We start from the raw sequence: 27,836 nt of genomic DNA on the forward strand, positions 1-27,836 counted from the left end.
TGTATAATGCATATGTTCCTTTTTGACTGTACTTGAATGTATAATTGACTGTATTTATATTATTCACATGTGAATAATGCTGTATAATAGACTATATTATTCACATGTAAAAAATACCTAAGTGTTTGTTTATTGTGAGCTAACAGTGGTGCTGAATTTCCCCCAGGAATCAATAAAGTACTTTCTATTCTATTATTTAGCTGGAAGTGTGTGATTGGTTTTAGGAACGTGTCTTGACATGTTTTGACAACGTGAAAGTCTGATAAAAATGTGACTAGACTTACTGCCTTCTGTCTTTCCTTTCTGCTGAGCTTTTATTCCATCTTACTAGACCAGTTACAGTAACAATCAACATTATGTTATCAATGCAGTAAACTGTAACCTACACGAAGAAGTGAAGCTCCACCCCTCTGAATGCAAGGCATTTTGCTCTAAGGAGTATGGCTCACGGACATCATGGATGAAATAGTCTTGTCAAGAGGACCAGTTGCCATGGCTTTGGGCTTTCCAAAATATACCATTTCCTTTGTCCATTTCTGCTTGCTATTTTGCCCCCGCTTGTGGCTCAACAGTAACTGAACGCATACATTTTCCAACACTACGGAATGGGCAGAGGGGTCAAACAGGACGCACGAGTGTTAATCGTGCGACAAAAAAAATTGTGAAGTGTGAATTATATTTATATAGCGCTTTTCTCTAGTGACTCAAAGCGCTTTGCATAGTGAAACCCATTATCTAAGTTACATTTAGGTCAGTGTGGGTGGCACTGGGAGCAGGTGGGTGAAGTGTCTTGGCCAAGGACACAACAGCTTTGACTAGGATGGCAGAAGCGGGGATTGAACCTGGAACCCTCAAGTCGCTGGTGCAGCCACCCTACCTACCGAGCTACGCCGCCCCTGTGCTTTTAAAGGAAATTTTATTTAATGCGTTAACTTTTAATCTGTATTAACTTTATAATGCAGAGAAACATTTGTGATTAAAGAGGTAATTAGATCTGAATGTTTTATTTTAAGTATTTAAAAACAAGCTGTAAAAAACAACAAAATACAATGACAGAGCCTATCGGAACAGAAAAAAATATTGTCCATCAATTACGTTGTAGAAATAAGCAGAGGGCAGACAAACCCACACATACATGCACACACAACCAGCCAACATATGAGATGCCATATTACAGCAAACTTGCACACATTCTCCTGTTCAGTAGCATTATTGCTTACAGAGTACAGACACACACACAATCCCCTTCTGAAAAACTTTTGTTTTTTTTGTTTGATTTTTACAGTGAATCAAATAAAAATTAAGAAATGCATGGTCAATTACAACTGCAATTTCAACACTGATACTTATTTTAAATGAGGTTTAAAAAGTACCAAAAGTAAGAAAAATGTTGCCATCAAAGCAGAATTTTAACATAAAATATACTGCAAAGTGATACCATTAACCAGAATGTGAAACTTGAAATTTATAATTGTGAATTCTCTGCAGTAAAGAGACATATTTTACAATATTTTGAAAAGGTAAATTAGACTTATTATTACACAGTGTGGGTGAGTTGATGAGCAGACAGATTCTATCAACATTATTTAGTGCCTTGTTGCAATGCATGAGAAAAAGTTTCCCCCTTGTTCTGTTCGAGGGAGTGGGGTGGGGGATAGTAGCTCAGACAACTAGCAAGTTTTGAATTAAAAAAAAAGGAAAAAAAAAGAAAAAAAAAAGGGAAATTGTGAAATCAGGGTCTTAAATTGTTGAAGCCAAAATGGAAATCTCTATAAGCAGAAGTCCCAGGAGCCAACAAAACCATCCACACGGTCATGACATCTTTACTGGGCCTGAAATGAGAAATCACATATGCCATGCGATTGGTTGAGTGAGGTATTCTAGTGATGACTGACTACAGTTGTTCATTTACATCATATAAAAGAGACCCTTCGGTCATTCTTGAGAAATTAAAAAAAATGTACCTGCTGCCCTTGCTGTGGAGCAGCTGGTTGCCCGGGTGCCTGCCCTCCCTGCCCATAGTAAGCAGCCTGCTGTCTGTAGTACTCTGCCCAGGCCGCACTGTAATCCTGCTGGCCTCCAGGTGCTGCTCCTCCAGCTGCTGCAGGAGCAGCCGCTGTTCCTGGAGCAGCTGCTGCCCCTCCTGCAGGCTGAACTGAAAAAACAAAAACACCAAGTACAATTACATCCTGTGTTTCATTTGTTAAAATACTACTGTCATTATGCTGAAATACTACAGCCTCACTTGTACTACACTGAATTTACTAAGTACCAGAAGTTCTTACAGACTGGAACCATTGATGCAAAAAAAAAAAAAAAAAAAAAAAAAGATTTAAAAGCTAAAAGCTCCCTATATCCACTAAAATGATCCGTAACATGTTCACATTTCTTATGTTAATGAATGATTATATACACATCTTACACTGAGGGATAAATTGTTAACATGCATACCATAGGCCTGGGCCGATAAATTTTGCTTGACGACATATTGACCTTCAAGTTGTCAATAAACTATGTTATTGCCATTATTTTTATGAGACCAAATTAAACATTGATGTAATGATAATACTTAATATTGCATGTGTATCCTTTAAAATGCAATAAACTTGTATTTCTCGTGAATTTTAACATTGTAATTGGAATGAAAACATTTCAATCTCTAAGTTAAATAAAACAAACAAACAAAATATACTTTGCCTGTAAGTAAAATTTTGCCCTTGAATAAAAAATATTTTAAAAACATTAAGGAGGGGTTGGGGGGCCCTCAAATATACACAACTATAACAATAAATAAAACAGCTAAATAAAGTATTGACAAACAATGTTGCACATGTAGGCAGAGGTGGAGTTGTGCATTAATTAATTGACAATCAAGTTAGGGCCTTCTTAAACAAAAGTGCAAAGTAACAATATAAACACTACAGTATAAACAGGTCATATGCAAAACAAAATGAAGTTTGGCAGATTCCGAGTGAGGAACACTGATATGACAGCAAATAAGTTGGTAGAGTAGCCGTGCCAGCAATAGGAGGGTTGCTGGTTACTGGGGTTCAATCCCCACCTTCTACCATCCTAGTCACATCCGTTGTGTCCTTGGGCAAGACACTTCACCCTTGCTCCTGATGGTTAGCTGGTTAGCGCCTTGCATGGCAGCTCCCACCATCAGTGTGTGAATGTGTGTGTGAATGGGTGAATGTGGAAATACTGTCAAAGCGCTTTGAGTACCTTGAAGGTAGAAAAGCGCTATACAAGTATAACCCATTTATAGTTTATATATTGATGATGAAATCTTAACATTGCAACACATGCCAATACGGCCGGGTTAACTTATAAAGTGCAATTTTAAATTTCCCGCGAAACTTCCGCTTGAAAACGTCGCGGTATGATGACGTATGCACGTGACGTCACGAGGTCAAGGGAAGTGTTTGGACCCATACAAATACCTCTGTTTTCTTCGACAAAATTCCACAGTATTCTGGACATCTGTGTTGGTGAATCTTTTGCAATTTGTTTAATGGACAATGGAGACTGCAAATAAGAAAGTTGTAGGTGCGATCGGTGTATTAGCGGCTGGCTGTAGCAACACCAACACCAGGAGGTTGTGTTGTGTTTTGAGCAGGATAACAGACGCACTACGGTGAGTACAGCTTTGGCTTCCAAACATTTGATCGCTTGCCCGTATGTGCGTGTCGATATGTGCATGTCACGTACGTAACTTTGGGGAAATATATGTTTCTTGCCGACTCTGATGGCGGCCGGGGTGTCGTCAAAAGCGTACAACGCCCGCTGCCGCATCTAAGTTAGCTTCTATTTTTTTAGCTTCGCCAAGCTGAAAATTATTAACCGTGTATTTACATGTTCATGGTTTAATAGTATTGTTGATCTTCTGTCTATCCTTCCAGTCAGGGTTTTTTATTTTATTTAGTTTTTATCTGCATTTGAGACTGATGCTATCACGTTAGCACCGTAGCTAAGTTAGCTTCTATTTTTTTTTAGCTTCGCCAAGCTGAAAATTATTAACCGTGTATTTACATGTTCATGGTTTAATAGTATTGTTGATCTTCTGTCTATCCTTCCAGTCACGGTTTTTTTTTATTTAGTTTCTATCTGCATTTGAGACTGATGCTATCACATTAGCTCCGTAGCTAAGTTAGCTTCTATTTTTTTTTAGCTTCGCCAAGCTGAAAATTATTAACCGTGTATTTACATGTTCATGGTTTAATAGTATTGTTGATCTTCTGTCTATCCTTCCAGTCAGGGTTTTTTTAAATTTTGTTTCTATCTGCATTTGAGCCTGCTATCACATTAGCTCTGTAGCTAAGTTAGCTTCTATTTTTTTTAGCTTCGCCAAGCTGAAAATTATTAACCGTGTATTTACATGTTCAGTCACTGTGAATGTCCATTTCGCGTTCTCGACTCATTTTCAAGAGGATATAGTATCTGAGGTGGTTTAAAATACAAATCCGTGATCCACAATAGAAAAAGGAGAGAGTGTGGAATCCAATGAGCCAGCTTGTACCTAAGTTACGGTCAGAGCGAAAAAACATACACCCCGCACTACACTGTAGTCCTTCACTCTAAAGTTCTTCATCCACGAATCTTTCATCTTTTCGCTCAAATTAATGGGGTAATCGTCGCTTTCTCGGTCCGAATGTCTCTCGCTCCATTGTAAACAAAGCGGAATTGTGAGGAATCCTTTGTCTTGTGACGTCACGCTACTTCCGGTAGGGGCAAGGGGTGTTTTTATCAGATACCAAAAGTTGCGATGTTTATCGTCGTTCTATACTAAATCCTTTCAGCAAAAATATGGCAATATCGCGAAATGATCAAGTATGACACATAGAATGGATCTGCTATTCCCGTTTAAATAAAAAAATGTCATTTCAGTAGGCCTTTAAATGCTAGTTTTATAACAGTATTAAATGTCAGCATGTCTTTGGTGATGTATTTATCCTCACTTTGAGCACACACTCTTTTGCATCGTTTTGTTTAGACTGACCTGGCTTGTTCACCGAACACAAAGTGAGTGTGGACTGTCGGGTCAATGTGTTTCAAGTGGGCATGCAGGTTTGTTTTAGTCGCACACATCCGGCAAACTGGTTTCTCTGTGTTGATAGGCTCATCTTATTCCAAAGGTTTAAACTGAAATATTCCCACACTGGGTGGAATTCGGTTTTGTGTTCATTTTGTCCATGTTAGCTGCTATATGCCAACTAGGTGCACTGTGTGATGCTAGCGGTCCATCGACCCCGCGGCACTACACTAAGAGTTAAAGACACTTAACGAGGATAAGATTATTCACCCCCTTCATTTCTTTTTGCTATGGTACAAATGTGCAAAGTCGCTAAAAGTGCCGAAAAGCCTGAATGCTCTTAAAGCACGCACATGGCGATTTATCAACGATGGAAATCTTTCCGACTTTAATTTTCATTTATTGTCGGTTAACTGACTTAATATTAGCCCAGGCCGAGCATACCAAATAAATTCTTATAGGACTGAAAACTAATAAGGCTGCTTACCCATGCCCATCTTCTTGTAGTACTCCTCCCAAGCCTTTGTGTAGTCTGGCTGGCCACCAGCAGTCTGTGGTGCTTGGTTCTGGTCCCCTGGTGGTCCAGGATCTCCTGGGGTCTGGGCTGGCATGGCACCGCCTGGCTGCTGACCATAGTACTGTGCATAATAGGCTGCCCAAGCGGCATTCGGATCTGCTGGTGCCTTATCTGGTGGCAGGAGGGATGGGAAGAATCAATACTCTACATCTAAAAGTTTGACATTAAGGAATTTAAATGAATTAATGATATGTTTGAAAAAAGGGTGCTCACTAGGGTCCTGTGGCCCAGGGGCCTGCCATTGCTGGAAGTTGTTCCCCCAGCCCTGAGGATGGTACTGTGGACCACCGGGTGCACCACTACTGTAAAGAGGGAGGACAACTTAGTTAATTAGGGATAACATTTCAGAAAATTCCCATATTTAGGTGTGTTCATACTGGGGTGCTCCACCAGGGGTTCCTGCATTATATGGGTTGGGGTTATAGGGGTCCATTGAACCACCGGGACCTCCTGGACCAGGACCACCACCCACAGGACACAACTGCACCTAAAAAACATTTTAAAAGGTGAGCCCATGTAGTCATTACATTGTTAGTTGCAGTCCATAACTGTACCTCAATCTTCTCTTCTATTAGCTGCTTTGCATAGTCTATCTGTTGAGGGGTTCCACTGATGGTGAACAGTTTGAAGCTTGGATCACCATCTGGTGGTGGCTGACGTAGCATCTCAACAAATGCACCAGTCTGTTGGTTAATGGATTTGACGTTTTCTCCTCCTCTGCCAATCACAAGTCCACATTTGTGAGCAGGAATGGAGAAGGTCATCTCTTCACCCGAGGGACCCCAGTTGCCCTGGCTTCTACCCCGTCCTCGTCCTCCAGGTGGCATCCCTGAACCAGCGGGGCCCTGCGAAACAAAGTCTCTTGTAAGATTGTATGGTATACCAGTACTAATAAAGTAGCGTGGTACTAATGAATTCAAAACGGTACTATACTGCCATACAGAGCAGAGGAGCATGCTAAGTGTGTCAGAGCGCACACACTCACAGAGCGCACAAGAAGAAACAGTGAGGAGAGGAAAAATGGCAAATAAAGACAATCCTACTGGTTGATTTAGAGGTTGCGTGAAGTATAAGATGAGGTATTTGGGTTTTAAAACTATCGATAAAGAGGACGCTTTAAACACAGAAGTGCCGCGTTGCAAGCGCTGCTTTAAAACATGCCTCGCCATGTCTGTTGAATGTCCAACCTGAAACTAACTTCGCCTCGGTGTGCCCAAAGGTGGCATGATCAATGTGTTACCACCTATGCTTCAAATTAAGCCAGTGGTTCTTAACCTGGGTTCGATCGAACCCTAGGGGTTCGGTGAGTCGGGCTCAGGGGTTCAGCGGAGGTCAAGACATACCCGACTCATCGTGTAAATAAAAACGTCTCCCTATCGGCGTATTACGCATACGGCAACAGCAGAAGTCACACTGATTTGCAGGTGTGTAATTTGTTGTGAGTTTATACACTATGTTGGTTTTGTTCTTTGAACAAGGTGATGTTCATGCACGGTTAATTTTGTGCACCAGTAAAAAAACATGGTAACACTTTAGTATGGGGAACATATTCACCATTAATTAGTTGCTTATTAACATGCAAATTAGTAACATATTGGCTCTTAACTAGTCATTATTAAGTACTTATTATTGCCTTATTCGGCATGACCTTATTATATCCCTAACCCTCTAACCCTGGCCCTAACCCTAACCAAATAACTCTAAATCAAGTCTTTGTTACTTTGAATATGTTCCCCACACTAAAGTGTTACCAAAAACATATAACTGTCTTGAATTTGAAAAAAAACATTTTATTTTTCACTAAAGAAGGGTTCGGTGAATGCGCATATGAAACTGGTGGGGTTCGGTACCTCCAACAAGGTTAAGAACCACTGAACTAAGCTAAACAATTAAATAAGCAGTAAGATTGACAGCTAATAAAGTTAACTAGCTCCTCTGTTGTGCACATACAGAAACATAGATGCACATACACCTGTTTGGCTTGATGCCAAATACAGTATTAGCGATGTCCAAACTGCCAATGCACGCAAGTAAAATGACTGAATTTCGTACCAAATTGCTACAATTTGTGTTTTATCTTTAACAATGTGTTTTACCTGCTACAAGTTTTATCTATGTACTTTTAACTATAGTATTGCTTTTAGTGTTTACAAATGATTTTATATTTCTTAAAGCATAGACATATTGCAGTAGTAAGTGGCAACCATAAATCATAATGTCAATAACACGTTATATTTTATTCTAACCTAATCCTACATTATGGCAAGCAAAATGTAATACATGAAATTGTTCTTTGAGTGCAACAAAAAAGCCCAGTGTGTTTACTGCCTTTACATTTTAATTGTATTCGTCTTAAATTGTTCTTTGAGTGCAATAAGAACCATATGTTTAACGCATTTTAAGATTTTCTGTCAAAATGAAGCCAAAAATGAATTTTTTTTGTGGTGCCCTTTAGTTTAAGTATCAACATACATTTTGGTACTGGTACCAAAATATAGGTATCGGTACAACCCTAGTCTCTTGTCAAAATGCTCAGCAGCAAAAGACAGTTTAAAAAATGGGTCGTCTCTGCCCATTGCCTACTTACCCCCTGGCCTCCCTCATCTCGGTTACGAATACTCTGAAGCAGATCTGTGATGATGGAGGCTGCATGTTGACACTGGTCAGGAGGACCCGAAATATGAGCAATTTTTTCAGGAGCAGTGCCATCATCTGAAAAGTAAAGTCAGTTTAAAATAAGTTTAACGGGTGAGGGATTCTAAAAGACAAGAGAATGCGAGAGGCAGTGGAATGACCACCAATTTGATTTTAAAAGCAAAACATACAATTTCGAAAGGCACTCACCTGGTTTAAACTGTATTTTAACTCCAGCATCACTCTGGATCTTTTTAATCATCTCCCCGCTTCGTCCAATTACGACACCCACTGCATGGCGAGGAACAGCTATCTGTAAAAACCCAACACACAATAGACATGACGAAACACACTTTTGCAATTGTGAGATTCAAGTTCATTTTTAAGATTACCATTATTCAAACAAATATAAAAATGAATTATTTTGTTAGCGTGATACTGTCCATTTCCAGCACTTTCAAGTCAGTCAATCAAACCTGGACTCAATCAGAATACTCAATATAATGTCCTCTAAAGTAATTCTTGAACCTTTACAAAACTACTTACTGAAATTTAACCCCATAAAAAAAGAGACAAGCCTCTGTGTGCGGGCGCTTCAAGAGAGAGCTTTAGATGTCGATTTGGCGTGTTAATTTTGATAGATTGTTGATTGACTACCTCTCAGTCATCCTCTTAACATACAGACAAGAGCTATATTTTATACTTTAGACCAGTGGTCCCCAACCACCGGGCCACGGCCCGGTACCGGTCCGCGGACCGATTGGTACCGGGCCGCACAAGAAATTTAAAAAAAATATATATATATATATTTTTTTTAACGAAATCAACATAAAAAACACAATATATACATTATATATCAATATAGATCAATACAGTCTGCAGGGATACAGTCCGTAAGCACACATGATTGTATTTATTTATGTAAAAAGTAAAAAAAAAAAAAATTAAAAAAAAAAAAAGTTTTTTAAAACAAACCCTTTAACGTTTTATATACACACTAAGTATTAGAGATGGGACTTCTTGGGCACCTCACGATTTTGATGCATTTTTAATTTATGTATATTGATTCAGTTTTTCATTTAACTAATTAAGCGTTCATCGCTTGCAACTTTAAAAAACAGTGTATTTGTAATAGAAATGTGTGCAAAACTGGAACATAAGTGCCCTAAAATAAAGGAGCTAGTCGAATCTCTTGGTGAGTCAGTCAGCCAAATTTTAGAACTGTCTGCATTACTTTATTTACAGTAAATAAATAGATTTTTTGATGTTTACTAATCGATTTTATAATCATTTATGTCCGAATTGCGATGCATCTAAAAATTGATTATTTTCCCCACCTCTAGTAAGTATATATGTACCGTATTTTTCGGACTATAAGTGGAAGTTTTTTTTCATAGTTTGGCCAGGGGTGCGACTTATGTGTGAAATTATTAACACATTACCGTAAAATATCAAATAATATTATTTAGCTCATTCACGTAAGAGACTAGACGTATAAGATTTCATCGGATTTAGCGATTAAGAGTGACAGATTGTTTGGTAAACGTATAGCATGTTCTATATGTTATAGTTATTTAAATGAGTCTTACCATAATATGTTACGTTAACATACCAGGCACGTTCTCAGTTGGTTATTTATGAGTCATATAACGTACACTTATTCAGCCTGTTGTTCACTATTCTTTACTTATTTTAAATTGCCTTTCAAACGTCTATTCTTGGTGTTGGGTTTTATCAAATAAATTTCCCAAAAAAATGCGACTTATACTCTAGTGCGACTTAAATGTTTTTTTCCTTCTTTATTGTGCATTTTCGGCTGGTGCGACATACTCCGGCGCGATTTATGCTCCGAATTATACGGTAATGTTGGTTGGTTGGTTTATAATCACAACATTCTACTATACAAGCGAGAGGCACAATTTATAATCTAGAATCAACTTATACAGAGTCAATGCAGCAGCTCACCGACTCAGTATGTCAGTAGCTGCATAAGCTACTGTGACCACGGCGCCACTAAACGTAGTTCCTCAGCTTATAATAACAATATCGCTAATACTTAGTTAATATTCAGGTGACAAAATGTAAATGGGGTATTGATGGCTGTTTTTAGAAGGCTTTACAGGCACAATCGATGACTCCATTAGATTCACTGTTAGCTACCTCTAATTGCCGTATATTACCAAGTCTGTAAAGTTAACTGAAAAGTGACATTACTGTAATCTCCTCAGTGTAGTTGTAGAAGTGTGTGAGCTATATAACTGGAAGAACGGAGGACAGTGCAGCGTTGCGCGCACACACACACACACACAAGCAACCGTCTCTCTCTTGCTGACCGGGAGTTTGACAAATATGTTGTACTGCCTAAGAAAATCCATAAATCTCACTTACATCAATGCCCCCTCCGCCTCCGCCTCCACCTCCGCCTCCGCCTCCACCTCCACCTCCGCCCATTCTTGAGCCATATTCGCTCCTTTCTCCGAAACCGGCGTGATCCCGCTCCCGGAGAATCTCATTGACCATCTCCTTAGCTTGCTGAAAAACAAAAAAACAACCAACAACCAGATGAGGGGAAAATAAAAAAAGGAGATAATGTTTTTCTAGGGCTCTTTTAAGTACCTGCACTTTGAAAGGGTCTCCAATGATGCGCAGAGGTTTATCCACGTTTGGTGGCTGGGATCCATCTTGAATGAGGATCATTTTAACTCCAGCTCGTTCCTTTAATGTTTCACAAAAGAGAGAGAGAGACGAACAGGTAAATAAATGACTGAAGCAAGGAACCCCAAAAGTCAAATTCTTCTAATCCTCCAAATCAAAAATCAACCAAAACAATTTCGAAAATTATACTAGTTTCAAGTTACGCTGAGTATATGAATATATTTTAATTTTATATTAATAACTTGCCGTAATTCTATACCTGTCCGACCGTAAAAATATTACTTTAACATTTTATTTAATGTTAAAATGATTAAAACTTAATTGTATAGTTTTAGTTAATCAAGTTTTATAACGGTGACAGTTTCATCGTGGAACAAATCAATTTATTTTATTTCCTTTGGGTACAAAAAATGGTTCCAAATCCCAACAATAGTTTCCAAAAATGAATGATGCTCAAACTTAGAGGTAGCATTGCATATTCATAACCAATCCATTCTTTACACTCTCCAAACATAACCAGACTTCACAGTCTAACCTGTAGCTGCTTGATGGTTTCGCCTCCTTTGCCTATAATGAGGCCAGCTTTGCCCGCAGGGATGATCATCTCTTGCATGGAACCGGACTGCCCGTTGGACGAATCGGGGCCCCTTGTCACAATGTCATCTATGAGTGCCTTGGCTCTCCTGGAAGCAGATAAAGTGTTCGTTCACATGATAAACCTTAAAAAATAGGAAGCTCATCATTTTTCTTAAAACATTTTTTTTTTTAACATACAATAAAATTACCCTGTCACAAAAATGTATAATACTTATAGCAGGCCAGGTTGGTGACGTCAAAGAAAGCGCTACATGAAAACCTTTTGTTTCCAATAATCTGTAATTTTGGGGTTTTAGTATATTACGAATAGGGATGCACCAAAAAAATGTGATTCACATCCAAATCGCGATTTTTATGCATCCTTATTCTTAATGACTCAATATTCAAAAATCGATTACCCATCCAGCCTTTCGGGGTCGCGGGGGCTGCTGGAGCCTATCTCAGCTGCATTCGGGCGAAAGGCGGGGTACACCCTGGACAAGTCGCCACCTCATCGCAGGGCCAACACAGATTGACAGACAACATTCACACTCACACGCTAGAGTTAATTTAGTGTTGCCAATCAACCAAGCCCCAATGTCACAGGGGATAGTGTGTGTGCCTCACAGTAACAAGGTCCTGGGTTCAATTCCCAGCCTTGGGGTCTTTATGTGTGGAGTGTACATGTTTTCCCCATGACTGCCTGGCTTCCTCCCACCTCCAAAAACATGCACCTGGGGATAGGTTGATTGTCAACACTAAATTGGCCCTAGTGTCTGAATGTTGTCTGTGTTGGCCGTGCGATGAGGTGGCAACTTGTCCAGGGTGTACACTGCCTTCTGCTCTAATGCAGCCGGGATAGGCTCGAGCCCCCCACGACCCCAAGACTGACAAACGGTAGATTTAGGTCATCTCCATGCAAACAGAAGAAGCTTTTCTAACATGTAACCGGCTTTGAAAGAGTTTAATTATAATTATCTTTATTATACCAAACAAAACACGGCAAGAATCGGCTTTAATTGAGAATCGTGTTTAATCGAAACTAGATTCTAAACCAAATGGTCAGCCCATGAATCAGAAAGATTCACACGACAAGTAATGACGTATTAGTGCTGGGAATCTCAGGGTAACAATATATGGCGCTCAGTTACAATATGTCGTTATGGTGATACTGAGATGTGTGGGTAAAACAAAATGTTTGTATTTTGCAGCATCATTTAAGCAAAGTACAAAATGTAATAGTGCAAACACCGATGACACAACTGCGTGGGTTCCCTCCGGGTACTCCGGCTTCCTCCCACTCCAAGACACCTGGGGATAGGTTGATTGGCAACACCAAATTGGCCCTTGTGTGTGAATGGGAGCGTGAATGTTGTCTGTCTATCTGTGTTGGCCATGCAATGAGGTAACGCCTTGTCCAGGGTGTACTCCGCCTTCCGCCAGAGTGCAGCTGGGCTAGGCTCCAGCACCCCGAGAGGGACAAGCGGTAGAAAACGGATGGATGTTTTTAAGGTGTCTGGCAAAATGTTTTCCAAGTCATTTAGAAAAAATATTTATGTCTCTTAAGTAGAATCTATTACCGGTAAGTAGAAACACAATATTAAGCATTTCCATGTTTTTATAATAAATGAATGCAGTCTACTCTAAATTCATGACGGTAGTGTAACAGTTTGAATATTTCTTGACCTGTCAATGTTGGCGCAAGGATGACGTCGAATGTGATGCGAGTGAAATAAACTGAGTCAGCATGCTCGCTTCAAAAGACTAGAAGTCCCTACACCTCGAACGCGACAGTAGGAGCAGGTCAAACCATTGCTCATTTAACCTGGAGAGATTTGCTTGCACTTATTTTTTTACATTGTTATATTTGTATTATTTCTATGTTGAAAAACAACAACATTAGCAAGTATACTGTATCTGCTGCTAGTTCAACCTAAAGAGATGTTGGTCGCATTTTATTTTTGGTATTATTATTGTATTATTTTTATGTTGAAAAACAAAAGCAGAAGTAGCAGGTACAATTGTTTTAAAATGTTGGTTACTATACTTTAATTGAAAATGTCTTTAATGTTGAAAATGAGAACAGAAAAAATTTCCTCTTGTTAATTCAACAAGTGTTGGTTGCATTTTATTCAAATTAGATGTGAATGCATTGCCCATTAATTGTTGTTTACTTGCTTGTAAAAGTTACTAAATCGATTTAAATTCACTGAGTCTTTTCGGAACGTATTGTCATCCATAAACTAATATCGCCCCCGAATCGTATCGGCAATCTCAAATTAGGATTTGAATCGCTGAAACAAATGCTTACACCCCCTTTCTACATTTATGTTTTAACAAAAGTATAAGTTAATTATTTTCTTCCACTTTATAGTCCTGTGAGAGTTATACTACGTCGGCAATGCCCACGAGTGAGCAAAGCATTTGTTGGGATCTTGTCTCCCATTACTGTGATCCGACTCACTAAGGAGGAGGGATGTAACGATAAACGGTATTGACGATAACCGCGGTATAACATTTAGTATTACTGTTTTAACTTAAAATGATCGCAAAACTTGATAAACCCACAGACAGACTAGTGTTCGCTTGCTAGCTTAAATGCTAACATGAATACAAGATAGATTAACATCTTTTCCCATTAAGAAACGACATACCCCAATCTAAACTTATAAACACATTTCTGTCTGAGTAACTAACTACCGGTAAGCTATTTAACTGTGCACAGTGAACCTACAAGCTGTGCTCTTAGCCCAGAGTGGTTGATCTATACTCGGAGGAATAGGACACAAAGGTGTTTTTACTGTGCATTCGAGGACCACTGAACAAAGTAGGACACCACAAAGCCCGCCAGAACACTTAAGTAAATTATAAAAAACACAACATGCAAAATAGTGGGCCTATTAGTTTTTGTTATTTGAAAATAATATCCAAAGATGTCAGCGTGTAAGCCATTTTTGAGCACATTAAACAATACCACAATATTAATAACCGTGATCATTTTTGGCCAGAATAACCGTGGTATGAAATGTTTATATCGAAAATCGCTATACAAGTATAACCCATTTATCATTTATTTATTTATTTATTTATATCGTTACATCCCTAATGAGAAATTAATGTTTATAGCGAAAAAATGGCGAGAGGTATTGATAATCGTATTGTAACATTGAATATGGATATATTATAATTACATATAAAAGTAGTCATAAGTAGAATAAGGGGGGAACATGTAGCTGCTCTGTCCCCATACTCATGCATATACCAAGACTAAACCCTAAAAATATACTCTTTGCTTTCAAATATTTCCTTTTTGCAAACCTTAAAACTTCCTTGTCAATAACTGAACAGACAAAAAGACACCATTCAATCAGTTATCAACTGTGTTGTGAAAAGAGTCTCTGTCTACGGTGGATCAGCAACTTCAGTTTTCAGACAATATGGTACAAAACTAAATAAAATAACAGAATCTCACTAATGTCCACTTGATGCATTGATTATATAATGAATATGCGGATGCAGTCTCTCTTTCAAGTATCTCACATTATTGGACACTCTTAGATCTATCCTACAAGACGGCCACCACTGTAATGTGCTGCCTAATAGTTGTTTCCTGCATTTAACCAAGAAAAGCACAGTCTGCCAAGCCAAATTAATCGTGTGTTAAACATACTTGGCCAATGCAACTAAATCTGATGTAGATAGCTATTGTAATCATTTGACCTAAATCATAATACTTTTAAGCTGTTGTATGTTATTAATGAGTGGCTGCTTATATGGCGCTTGCCTTCAAACAAGCTGCAATACGCCTCTCCTTTCTTTCCTGGTGATAATTATATATGTTTTAAAGTGAAGTTTAACTTCTGATTTAATTGTTAAGTAAGTTCTGTGATGTTACAATTTTTGGTTGCAAAAAAATTTACTTGGGCCAGTGACATACATCACCTCTATTTGGCCTTTGTATTCATAATCCCAAATTTGGGATTTGACTTTACCCACAGAGAACATGTGACACAGCGTGAGACGAGGCAATTAGAAGGAAAGTTAACAGGAAAGCGTTACCTTGACACATACTGCAAATACAAAAAAATTTGTTGAGATTCAATTAGCTTCTAGGAGAACCCCTTTCGGGTAGGAAAGGGGTTCTCCTAGAAACTCATTAAATTATTTATTTAATCAGAACAGCAGACTAATGACATTTAACATGAATGAAAAAAGCTCACAGACTACGCTTTCATTTTGTTTTAAATATGAAACTGAACTTACTGTATGGCTTCGGCTGAACCTGTCAAAGAAACATTTCGTTCCGTAGTACCAGCGCTGTCTGTGGAAACATTTATGAAGAACCAGGGTTAACTGAGATCCTTGCATAACTAATTTACTTCAAAAGGTAAATGTTAGGCTGCCATCAGACTCACCATGTGCAATCTGGACCTTACAGCCAGAGTCCTGCTGTATTTTGTTGATCTGTTCACCCCCTCTACCGATGACTTAACAGGAAAGAAGACCAATATATTTTGGGGTTTAACAATTGCAGGACAGCATTGAGGATATGGGCTTTAAATAAGTGTACTTACTGAGACCAACCATGGCGTCAGGCACTCTGCACTCTTCTGTCATTGTGGAGGACCTGATGCTGCAGATAAGTACACAATGCATTCCATCACTTTTGTGGCAGAAGACTAAAAAACTTTAATATGAAAAATAACCTCATACCTTTGCTGAGACAGGGCAGCCAGTTGCGCTCCGATGGCTGCAAGAAAAGGAGACATTTTTGAGTGGCTGGAAAGCGAGATAATCCAGCGTTTGTGAGGAATCAAAGTGCATATTTAACGTACACAAAGAAGAATCTCTTTCAATCTGTGACGCTACCTTCTTGGCATCAGGTTCGTCTAAATAAAAGGAAAAGGTAAGCCTTCTAATGATAATGGCAGTTTTAGGCAAAGAGAAAGGGACAGTGTGAGCTTCATTCCAACCTGCTTCTTCGAGCGATCGTTTCTGTGTGGAAAACGGGTACCCCTCCGCTCCTCCATTGTTGCCTGCCAGATGAGCAGTCTCACCGCTGATTTTAGCTGCGATCTAGAAAGACATAGAAGACAAGCTTGATTGATGATCCATTTAGACCAGGTTTCGGACAAAAGGGTTTAAAAAGGCGGAGTGCAGCAATCATGCACAGTTGCACTATGTAATGACATTAGCAAATTTGGGATGTTTGGGACAACTTAACTAAAGAACAGGAATTATGATTTAAATGATGAAGCAAGCTTGAGTCTGGGAAATGATAAAATTATATAGAATAGATTAATGGAACCCATGTTTTAGTACACCACCCCCTTTTTGCATGATTAAGTTTTCAATAAAAAATTCTGTCAGGTATCATGGGCCTAAATAGGGTTTGATACCTTCACCCGATACGGTACCAATTCCTGGAACCTGGAAAACAAATACTGGTACTAAACGGTAACAATTTTCGGTACTTTTGTGTGTGTTCGAGTGGTAATTGTAGGTGTTCAAAGGGGAACTGCATTTTTTTTGGAATTCTGCATATCGTTGACAATCTTTATGAAAGACATGACGGATGGATTTTTTAAATGCATTCTAACTTGTAAATAAATGCAATCAAATGTCCGCTTACAATGGAGCCTATTGGAGCTGTTCAATTCTGCCTAGAGAGACCCTAAAAAAACCCCAAACACCTCCATTAGGGTTTTATATACATGATGTAAGTATAGATAATGTTCAGTATTTTGATAATTTTAAGCAAATAGGTTTTATGTGTGTTTTATGTTGCACGATTGCACCAAGAAAAATTCCTAGTTTGTGAACCCGTTCTCAAACAATGGCAATAAAACTATTCTGATTCTGATTACGGTAATTTAAAAAACGAATCACAATGATTGCTTTTTTTCTCTTATAGTCACCGATTACTTCTCACTTTATGAGAGCCAACTAACAAAACAACACTTACTGTATAACACCTGCTGTCTTTAAGAGGCCGACTGCTTAGATGTTTATATATTCCCATTTGGGTAAAGAATGTCTCATAATCCTCGTGAGGAAACTGGGTGGAGGAGGGGTGGGGCGGAACACCTACTCGCACTTCTTCTGTGCAGGTGAGATGCATGATTTATGATCTAGAATAAACTTACACGGAGCTAGGGAGTGAGGAAGCCGCTGATCAGTCAATGAAGCGAACATAGTATCATTGTGTGATCACGGCGGCGCTCTAAAAAGTTAATCTGCGTTAGTGTTTATAATATTATTATCACGAATACTTGGTTAATATTCAAGTCACGAAATGTAAATATAGTATTGTTGCCGCTTTTTGAATGGTCATTTATCAGATTTTATGAGCGGAATAGAGGAGCTCCCACTGGTTCTGCTGTAAGCTGACTTTTATTTACATTTATTTAATATTTAGAATGCATTAAAAAAATCGGTAACCACAAATTCTGAATCGAATTTGTGGTTACCGATACCATTCAGGGACGATTACTTTTTTAAAAGCATGGAACAATCTGCCTCTGCACATTAGGGCTGCTTAAACGGAGCATTTTTAAACCCTGCTAAAAACTAATTTATTCTGTCAAACATTCCGCAAATAACCTTGATTTTATATTGTTTTTACTTCAACAGTTTCAAAACAAAAATGTTTTCTTAGTTTATTCTATTATTCACTGTTTTGTTGCTTTTATTGTCTTCTGTGCCCTGTGCAGCACTTCGGTCAACTTAAGTTGTTTTAATGTGCTATACAAATAAAGCTTGACTTGACTTTTAAAATGATACGATCTGAAATGGTTCAGTGAGTTGAAAACGTTTCAGTAACTTTTTAGCAAAAAAACTCAACCAGTGTGACTGTGAAATAAATACTGGATACTGCAGGTGAAGTTTCCTATTTTCCTGTTATTTCTTGTATAGTAATCAGATATAAATGAATTATGTTAGTGCCGTTTTTGATGGAATTTCTAATAGACTCAATGTGTAGAATTCTATATTTGATTAATTCTTAAAATGTTGGCTATTTAGACGATTGTATGTTTAATCTTGTGATACCGCCGCATTGGTGCTTGTCAGTCTGTTTCTGTGTGTTTGTGTGTGCACGCACGCGCGGTTCGCGTTTGTTAAAGTGCCTTTTTTCAGAATTGCAAATTGACGCCGCTTTAAAACGTAATTGAATTGATGTAGACACAGTTTATAGCTTGCTGACATTGGCTAAAATGATAGTTATTTTTCACACAACTTTGTTTCTGTCTTGTTAGCTAGCTAACAAGGTAGAAGCAAACACTCTTACCGAGGTTGAGACCGCATCCTCCCTCCAAATGTCCGGCATTATAGCTCTGCTTTAAATGCTCGCGTATCACCGATGTATTGCCATAAAAACAAGGTCCGCTTTGCAAAACGGGCAAGGTATTCATGTTTTCATTACGTTGAAACTGCCAGTCTTGTACTTATTACACACTGATTGTAACGTACACCATAGTTGTAGTTTTGATTACCAAATTTAGAGACAATAAAATCGCAATGTAAAATCACTGACGCTAACTGGTTGAACTTATTCATGCATATACTGTATATACACAGTATACAGCGTTACCCAATGTAAATTGGCATTGACCTAGCTTGAAAGGTAGAGTTTAACTTTCGAGCGCTTTCTATCAAGCATGTTTGCTTTGTTGGAACGAAGAATTGCAACATTACCTAATGGCAGTCCACTATGAATACGCCTGTTTGCCTATCAAATGCTTAAGGAACCGAACGTGATGTCATGTGCAACCAATGTATCAAAATATGGTATCGTTTGATTTTAGTACTGAATTTGGTACAAAGTCCAGCACATAAAGTAGCCTTTTTCTTCGTGTATCATTCCGCTAAATCGAGCACCCAAACAAAGAATCCCACATGTTGGTGATGGTGACTAATAGGGATGGGCTATATGGCCTAAAATGTATGTCACGGTTTGGTATGTAAATAATAAAACCATTTCAAAATGGGCCACAAAGGCTCCTAAAATGGCTGCTGACGTACGTAGTAACATATTACATAATTTCCGGTTGTATTATTTTCTGAAAATTATTATTAATCTACTTGTTGATTTACTGCTAATTCTTTCTGCTGTAACATGGTTCTGTCTACACTTATGTTATAACGTAATAAACATCTATTCTTCTGTTTGGGTACTTTACATTAGTTGTGAGTGTTACTACAAATTTGAGTATCGATTCAATACCACGTAGTTACGGGAGCAGTATTGTATCATACCAATGCTGATAATGGAATGGAAACTAAACATTTTCAAAGTCATTGAGTGATTCATATTTTGATCACCATTATTGCTCTAACCACTGTGGTATCGATTTGATACAATACAACTTGGTAATATCATTGTTGATATTCAAGAGCTCTAGCTTGCGGTTAGCTTATCCTCCTATAATGAGTAGTGTAGCATGTTTAGCTACCTATAATAAATAGTGTAGCATGTTTAGCTAGTCCTTTTCTTCCATGGATGATACGAGGGACGTACAAACCCCGTTTCCATATGAGTTGGGAAATTTTGTTAAACGTAAATATAAATGGAATACAATGATTCGCAAATCATTTTCAACCCATATTCAATTGAATGCACTACAAAGACAAGATATTTGATGTTCAAACTCATAAACTTTATTTTTTTTTGCAAATAATAATTAACTTAGAATTTCATGGCTGCAACACGTGCCAAAGTAGTTGGGAAAGGGCATGTTCACCACTGTGTTACATGGCCTTTCCTTTTAACAACACTCAGTAAACATTTGGGAACTGAGGAGACATTTTTTAAGCTTCTCATGATGTACAGTTTAAGTTGTTCAACAGTCCGGGGGTCTCCGTTGTGGTATTTTAGGCTTCATAATGCGCCACACATTTTCAATGGGAGACAGGTCTGGACTACAGGCAGGCCAGTCTAGTACCCGCACTCTTTTACTATGAAGCCACGTTGATGTAACACGTGGCTTGGCGTTGTCTTGCTGAAATAAGCAGGGGCGTCCATGGTAACGTTGCTTGGATGGCAACATATGTTGCTCCAAAACCTGTATGTACCTTTCAGCATTAATGGCGCCTTCACAGATGTGTAAGTTACCCATGTCTTGGGCACTAATACACCCCCATACCATCACAGATGCTGGCTTTTCAACTTTGCGCCTATAACAATCCGGATGGTTCTTTTCCTCTTTGGTCCGGAGGACACGACGTCCAGTTTCCAAAAACAATTTGAAATGTGGACTCGTCAGACCACAGAACACTTTTCCACTTTGTATCAGTCCATCTTAGATGAGCTCAGGCCCAGCGAAGCCGACGGCGTTTCTGGGTGTTGTTGATAAACGGTTTTCGCCTTGCATAGGAGAGTTTTAACTTACACTTACAGATGTAGCGACCAACTGTAACACTTCAGAAACCCACTGACAGTGGGTTTCTGAAGTGTTCCTGAGCCCATGTGGTGATATCCTCTACACACTGATGTCGCTTGTTGATGCAGTACAGCCTGAGGGATCGAAGGTCACGGGCTTAGCTGCTTACGTGCAGTGATTTCTCCAGATTCTCTGAACCCTTTGATGATATTACGGAGCGTAGATGGTAAAATCCCTAAATTCCTTGCAATAGCTGATTGAGAAAGGTTTTTCTTAAAACTGTTCAACAATTTGCTCATGAATTTGTTGACAAAGTGGTGACCCTCGCCCCATCCTTGTTTGTGAATGACTGAGCATTTCATGGTATCTACTTTTATACCCAATCATGGCACCCACCTGTTCCCAATTTGCCTGTTCTCTTGTGGGATGTTCCAAATAAGTGTTTGATGAGCATTCCTCAACTTTATCAGTATTAATTGCCACCTTTCCCAACTTCTTTGTCACGTGTTGCTGGCATCAAATTCTAAAGTTAATGATTATTTGGAAAAAAAAAAAGAAAAAAAGATCAGTTTGAACATCAAATATGTTGTCTTTGTAGCATATTCAACTGAATATGGGTTGAAAATTATTTGCAAATCATTGTATTCCGTTTATATTTACATCTAACACAATTTCCCAACTCATATGGAAACGGGGTTTGTAATTTGCCACCATTGAGGCAAGGACTGTTGACTTAGAAGTGGCTTTACACTGTGGATGAACATTAGCCGTCAGCAAGGATGCTATATTGCGTTGAGGACGCCTTCCTTTGCTTGTTGCTGTCGAATTTGCTACAATGTGTCATTAATATGCAGTATCACGATACAACGATAGTATTAAAAGCTCAATGGTTGGCCAAATTTATATAATTTATATTGTATACTGCACAACACTAGTGACTCAATCCAAATAACCCACATGGGCACCAAAGAAAGATGCAAGTGTCAGCACTTTGATTAAAGGCCTACTGAAACCCACTACTACCAACCACGCAGTCTGATAGTTTATATATCAATGATGAAATCTTAACATTGCAACACATGCCAATACGGCCGGGTTAACTTATAAAGTGCAATTTTAAAATTCCCGCCACACTTCCGGTTGAAAAACTCCTTTGGATATGATTTATGCGCGTGACGTCACAAAAGCAACGGAAGTGGTTGGACCCCATCGGACCCGATAGAAAAGCCTCTTGTTTTCTTCGACAAAATTCCACAGTATTCTGGACATCTGTGTTGGTGAATCTTTTGCAATTTGTTTAATGAACAATGGAGACTGCAAAGAAGAACGTTGTAGGTGGGATCGATCGGTGTCTTAGCGGCTAAGTACAATACTGTAATATCTGTGATATCTGCATTAGTGTACTGTGTCTTTAAGGGTTTGGGGAACGCGCATGCGCGAGTGAGTTGGCGGAGAACTTCAGTGTGTGTGAGCGTGACTTTTGGCTAACAGCAGCTCGTGTATGTGTGTGCGTTACTTTTTGAACTACAACCAGTAACCGCTTGTTAATAAAGCGATTGAGCAATTTGTTTAATGGACAATGGAGACTGCAAATAAGAAAGTTGTAGGTGCGATCGGTGGAGCGGCGGACTACAGCAACACCAACACCAGGAAGTTGTGTTGTGTTTTGAGCAGGATAACAGACGCACTACGGTGAGTCTAGCTTTGGATTCCAAACATTTGATCGCTTGCCCCTACGTGCGTGTTGATATGTGCATGTGACGTACGTAACTTTGGGGAAATATGTTTCTTGCCGACTCTGATGGCGGCCGGGGTGTAGTCAAAAGCGTACAACGCCCGCCGCCGCATCTAAGTTAGCTACGCAGCTAGGTTAGCTTCTGTTTTTTTAGCTTCGCCAAGCGGAATATTATTAATCGTGTATTTACATGTTCATGGTTTAATAGTATTATTGATCTTCTGTCTATCCATCCAGTCAGGGTTTTTTTAATTTAGTTTCTATCTGCATTTGAGACTGCTATGCTATCGCGTTGGCTACGCAGCTAGGTTAGCTTCTGTTTTTTTAGCTTCGCCAAGCGGAATATTATTAATCGTGTATTTACATGTTCATGGTTTAATAGTATTATTGATTTTCTGTCTATCCATCCAGTCAGGGTTTTTTATTTATTTAGTTTCTATCTGCATTTGAGACTGCTATGCTATTGCGTTGGCTACGCAGCTAGGTTAGCTTCTGTTTTTTTTAGCTTCGCCAAGCGGAATATTATTAATCGTGTATTTACATGTTCATGGTTTAATAGTATTATTGATCTTCTGTCTATCCATCCAGTCAGGGTTTTTTTTATTTAGTTTCTATCTGCATTTGAGACTGCTATGCTATCGCGTTGGCTACGCAGCTAGGTTAGCTTCTGTTTTTTTAGCTTCGCCAAGCGGAATATTATTAATCGTGTATTTACATGTTCATGGTTTAATAGTATTATTGATCTTCTGTCTATCCATCCAGTCAGGTTTTTTTTTAATTTAGTTTCTATCTGCATTTGAGACTGCTGATTTCACGTTGGCTACGTAGCTAGGTTAGCTTCTATTTTTTTTAGCTTCGCAAAGCTGAATTATTAATCGTGTATTTACATGTTCAGTCACTGTGAATGTTCATTTCGCGTTCTCGACTCTCATTTTCAAGAGGATATAGTATCTGAGATGGTTTAAAATACAAATCTGTGATACACAATAGAAAAAGGAGAGTGTGGAATCCAATGAGCCAGCTTGTACCTAAGTTACGGTCAGAGCGAAAAAAGATACGTCCATCACTGCCTCTCAAGTCCTTCACTGTAACGTTCTTCATCTACGAATCTTTCATCCTCGCTCAAATTAATGGGGTAATCGTCACTTTCTCGGCCCGAATCTCTCTCGCTCCATTGTAAACAATGGGGAATTGTGAGCAGTACTACCGCTTGTGACGTCACGCTACTTCCGGTACAGGCAAGGCTTTTTTTTATCAGCGAGCAAAAGTTGCGAACTTTATCGTCGATTTTCTCTACTAAATCCTTTCAGCAAAAATATGGCAATATCGCGAAATGATCAAGTATGACACATAGAATGGATCTGCTATTCCCGTTTAAATAAAAAAATGTCATTTCAGTAGGCCTTTAAGACAATAAGAAACACTATTGAATTAAAAAAATAACGTGCAAAGTTCAAAGGTGGCGTCCGCTGGCCTATCCCTCCCTTTCCACTCATCGTCTTTAAACAAAAGGACAACGGATGAAAATTAGCTATTGTGCTAACTCCGGCTTATTTACATTGTTGCTCTATGTTGACGAATATGCATTGCCCTAATTCAAATAAATAAATAAATAAAAGGTAAAAGTGGTATTAAATGTTTACGTATTTCACATTGTTTCCTGCATGCATAACAATAATTCTCTATAAAATGTGTTGTGTGGTAATGTGTTTGGGTGTCTGGAAGGTATCAACTGAGTTCACTTTTTTTTTAATGGGAAAAGTACACAGTATATTGGAAATATAGACGGACAAAACCGCCCAGCCTTTGGCTATCAGGAGACATAACTAGCGATAGTGCCATAGAAAAACACTTGATATTAAAGATTAAGATTAAAGTACCAATGATTGTCACACACACACTAGATGTGGTGAAATTTGTCCTCTGCATTTGTCCCATCCCCTTGGGGAGCAGTGGGCAGCAGCGGCGCCGCGCCCGGGAATCATTTTGGTGATTTAACCCCCAACTCCAACCCTATGTTGCTGAGTGCCAAGCAGGGAGGTTATGGGTCCCATTTTTATAGTCTTTGGTATGACTCGGCTGGGATTTGAACTCCAACCCTTTGTTGCTGAGTGCCAAGCAGGGAGGTTAGGGTCCCATTTTTATAGTCTTTGGTATGACTCGGCTGGGATTTGAACTCCAACCTATACATTTCTACATTAGACATTTGTTTATTATTATACTAAAATTTATATTTTTGATTATACATTTGAGTACATTTGCTTTATAACATAAGAAGGCTTATAATACAGTATATTGACTTTCAATTGGATTGGTTTTCCATCTTTAATGCATAAAATGTTTCAAAGTGGCTCTCTGCCTCTTATATTCTGTACGCTACATATTATATATATCTTGCCATTTTTGAGAATTGTACCTAACTTGATTAAGTAAAAATGAAATAGCTAACCCTTTTTATATTTTACACTGATTTACCAATACACTCCTCAGCCTTCCAGGTACGGTCTATTCAGGTGTACTGGAGAGGATGCTACACCGGATCGTCAAATCTTGGATGCAGGAGAAGCAGTATGTTTTTTTTTTCCTGATCGTGGAACTGTGGACCAACTCTATACTCCCGGCAGGGTCCATGAGGGTGCATGAGCGTTTGCCCAACTAGTCTACATGTGTTTTGTGGACTTGGAGAAGGCATTCGATCGTGTCCCTCAGGAAATCCTGTGGAGTGTGCTCAGAGAGTATGGGGTATCGGACCACCTGATTATGGCAGTCCTCCCTGTATGATCAGTGAGGGTTAGACTCCGCCAGGCCTGCCCTTTGTCACCGATTCTGTTTACAACCTTTAAGGACATAATTTCTAGGCGCAGTCTGTGCTTTTAGGGATTCCGGTTCCACTGTTGAGAACCAGGACACGGTGGAGAGACTATGTCTCCCAGCTGGCCTGGGAACGCTTTGGGATGCCCTGAGAGGGAAGTCTGGGATTCTCTGTTTATGGAAATTAGTGGTTGCCATAACGCCATTTTTTATTTTATGAAAAATGCACATTAATATTAAAATTGCAATTTAAACATGTGTAATAAATAAAAATAAAAGAACTAAAACTCTTTGCCGTTCATCCCCACACAGATCAGAACACAACAACGCTCTCATGTTATTATTATTGCAGCAACAGTGCGGAAACTATGTCCGCTTACTATGTCCGGGTACGAATCTTACTTTTTTTTTTAAATTACACTTATTAAAAGATTAATCGAGGCAAAATAATATATAGGCAAATCATTTCTCTAATCAAATTAATTGCTAAATTGTTGCAGCCCTGGATACAACTCCAGTATGATATCTATTTCTGGATGTCTGAAAATTACTGCAACATTGATCTAACCATGATAGGATTTAGAAGCAGTGTTTTTCAACCTTTTTTGGGCCAAGGCACAATTTTTTGCGTTGAAAAAAATCCAGAGGCACACCACCAGCAGAAATCATTAAAAAACGAAACTCAGTTGACAGTAAAAAGTCGTCGCGCTTGTTGTATATGACTTTGAACCATAACCAACCATGCAGCAATATAGCTCTTGTCTCAAAGTAGGTGTACTGTCACCACCTGTTACATCACCCCATGACTTAGGTTTTCCTGTGTGTAGTGTTTTAGTTCTTGTCTTGCACTCCTATTTTAATGGCTTTTTCTTTTTTCTTTTGGTATTTTCCTGTAGCAGTTTCATGTCTTTCTTTGAGCGATATTTCCCGCATCTACTTTGTTTTAGCAATCAAGAATATTTCAGTTGTTTTTATCCTCCTTTGTGGGGACATTGTTGATTGTCATGTCATGTTCGGATGTACATTGTGGACGCCGTCTTTGCTCCACAGTAAGTCTTTGCAGTCGTCCAGCTTTCCGTTTTGTTTACTTTGTAGCCAGTTCAGTTTTAGTCCCGTTCTGCATAGCCTTCCCTAAGCTTCAATGCCTTTTTTTAGGGGCACTCACCTTTTGTTTATTTTTGGTTTAAGCATTAGACACCTTTTTACCTGCACACTGCCTCCCGCTGTTTCCGACATCTACAAAGCAATTACCTGCCAGCTGCCACCTACTGATATGGAAGAATATTACACTGTTACTCTGCCGAGCTCTAGATAGCACGGACACTCAACAACAACACATAATTTGCAGACTATAATTACTGAATTGCAAAACCTTTTATTTAACCCAAATAGGTGGAATTAGATAATTTCCCACGGCACACTAGTGATTTAGAGGATAATTTCTTCTAAGTTATTGTACAAACAAGTATTTTGTTTTTAATCTACTTTAATATCCTACTGAGAACCCGCGCCCTCTGCAGTGGACATTTGTTTTTGGTTTTAATTGATTTTGTCAGAGTTACACATTCGGTTTTTTTACGTCTCCTTTGAATTAAAACATTAGTCTGTTCAGGGATCGTTTGTGCAACCAACAATTTTAGTCAAATGTGCTTATATATTTGTATAGATGTACATTATAACAGTTAATTCCTAAATACACAATAGTAACATTTAAATGCAGTTCCACACGCTTTGGTTGTTATAACGGTAGTAAATGTGTGTTTCATCCGTGAGCAAATTGTAACAAACATACGTGGTGGTGGTGGGCTGTTAGACCGTAGATAACTGGTAGTTAAACTTCAAACGGCTGAAGTTGGACGTATTGTAACGATTTGACGGTGTATTTTGTCATTAAAAAGCGCTGTAGCCTAAAGATTAAAACACAGAACACCTCACAAAGCCTTAACCTACGGCGGGACGCCGGTTAGCATTAGGCTACAAGCTAGCGAGTGAACTGAAGCTAACGACAAGGATAATCCAGCTAGCCGCTTTGCTAACACATGCTAACCCGCCCGCCAGTGTGCTAATGTTTGGCTGTACCTGTCTGGCTCGTTCCATGGCGTCTGCAAACGCATCCTTTTTAGCTCCGGCACCGACGCCATTGGTCGGCAAAGATCCGTAGTCGGACATGCTTCTTTTTCTCCTTGTGATTGACAAAACACACTGGGGGCAGGCCGAGTGGCTTTGGCCGGGTCGGGCTGCGCAGAAGCGGGAAGGCCAAAGCTGGTGTGCAGCGACACGAGAAGACCAATGTGAGGGAGATCGCTTACCACGCCGGCAAAGTTCCCTGCTTAAAATAACCAATCAATGCACCCTCGGCCCTCCCCCGTCCGGCCTTTACTAAGCCCGAACCCCCTGCTTTGAGATCCGACGTTCGCAATACGAACTGCGCCGCCC

General features: G+C 39.1%; 1 protein-coding gene across 3 annotated transcripts; it reads right to left on the reverse strand.

The window, feature by feature from the left end:
* On the reverse strand, positions 1 to 27,836 carry LOC133639296 (far upstream element-binding protein 2-like). 3 transcript variants are annotated; one of them, XM_062032515.1, is made up of 18 exons: positions 27,480 to 27,836; positions 16,448 to 16,550; positions 16,310 to 16,363; positions 16,188 to 16,224; positions 16,049 to 16,107; positions 15,890 to 15,961; positions 15,738 to 15,795; positions 11,434 to 11,581; positions 10,860 to 10,958; positions 10,632 to 10,775; positions 8,454 to 8,556; positions 8,197 to 8,321; positions 6,164 to 6,454; positions 5,987 to 6,096; positions 5,823 to 5,908; positions 5,520 to 5,720; positions 1,965 to 2,155; positions 5 to 1,832 (listed from the first exon to the last, which is right to left on the reverse strand). In XM_062032515.1, the coding sequence occupies exons 1-18, from the start codon at positions 27,567 to 27,569 to the stop codon at positions 1,824 to 1,826; spliced, it is 1,980 nt and encodes a 659-aa protein (XP_061888499.1). In that variant the 5' UTR covers positions 27,570 to 27,836; the 3' UTR covers positions 5 to 1,823. The 3 variants fall into 3 exon arrangements, with proteins under 3 accessions (XP_061888500.1, XP_061888499.1, XP_061888498.1); XM_062032514.1 differs by having other exon boundaries at positions 8 to 1,832; positions 5,823 to 5,911; positions 27,480 to 27,835; XM_062032516.1 differs by lacking the exon at positions 16,310 to 16,363 and having other exon boundaries at positions 1 to 1,832; positions 5,823 to 5,911.

The sequence above is a fragment of the Entelurus aequoreus genome, linkage group LG22, assembly GCF_033978785.1.
Source record: "Entelurus aequoreus isolate RoL-2023_Sb linkage group LG22, RoL_Eaeq_v1.1, whole genome shotgun sequence".
Classification (NCBI taxonomy): Eukaryota; Metazoa; Chordata; class Actinopteri; order Syngnathiformes; family Syngnathidae; genus Entelurus; species Entelurus aequoreus.

Bases quoted from the DNA above. Each gene is read 5' to 3' on its own strand.
- LOC133639296 (XM_062032514.1), bottom strand. From the start codon at position 27,569: ATGTCCGACTACGGATCTTTGCCGACCAATGGCGTCGGTGCCGGAGCT. The intron at 16,364-16,447 runs GTTGGAATGAAG...CCTTTTATTTAG, and splicing joins ACGATCGCTCGAAGAAGCAG to ACGAACCTGATGCCAAGAAG. The intron at 10,959-11,433 runs GTTAGACTGTGA...GAAACATTAAAG, and splicing joins AAACCATCAAGCAGCTACAG to GAACGAGCTGGAGTTAAAAT.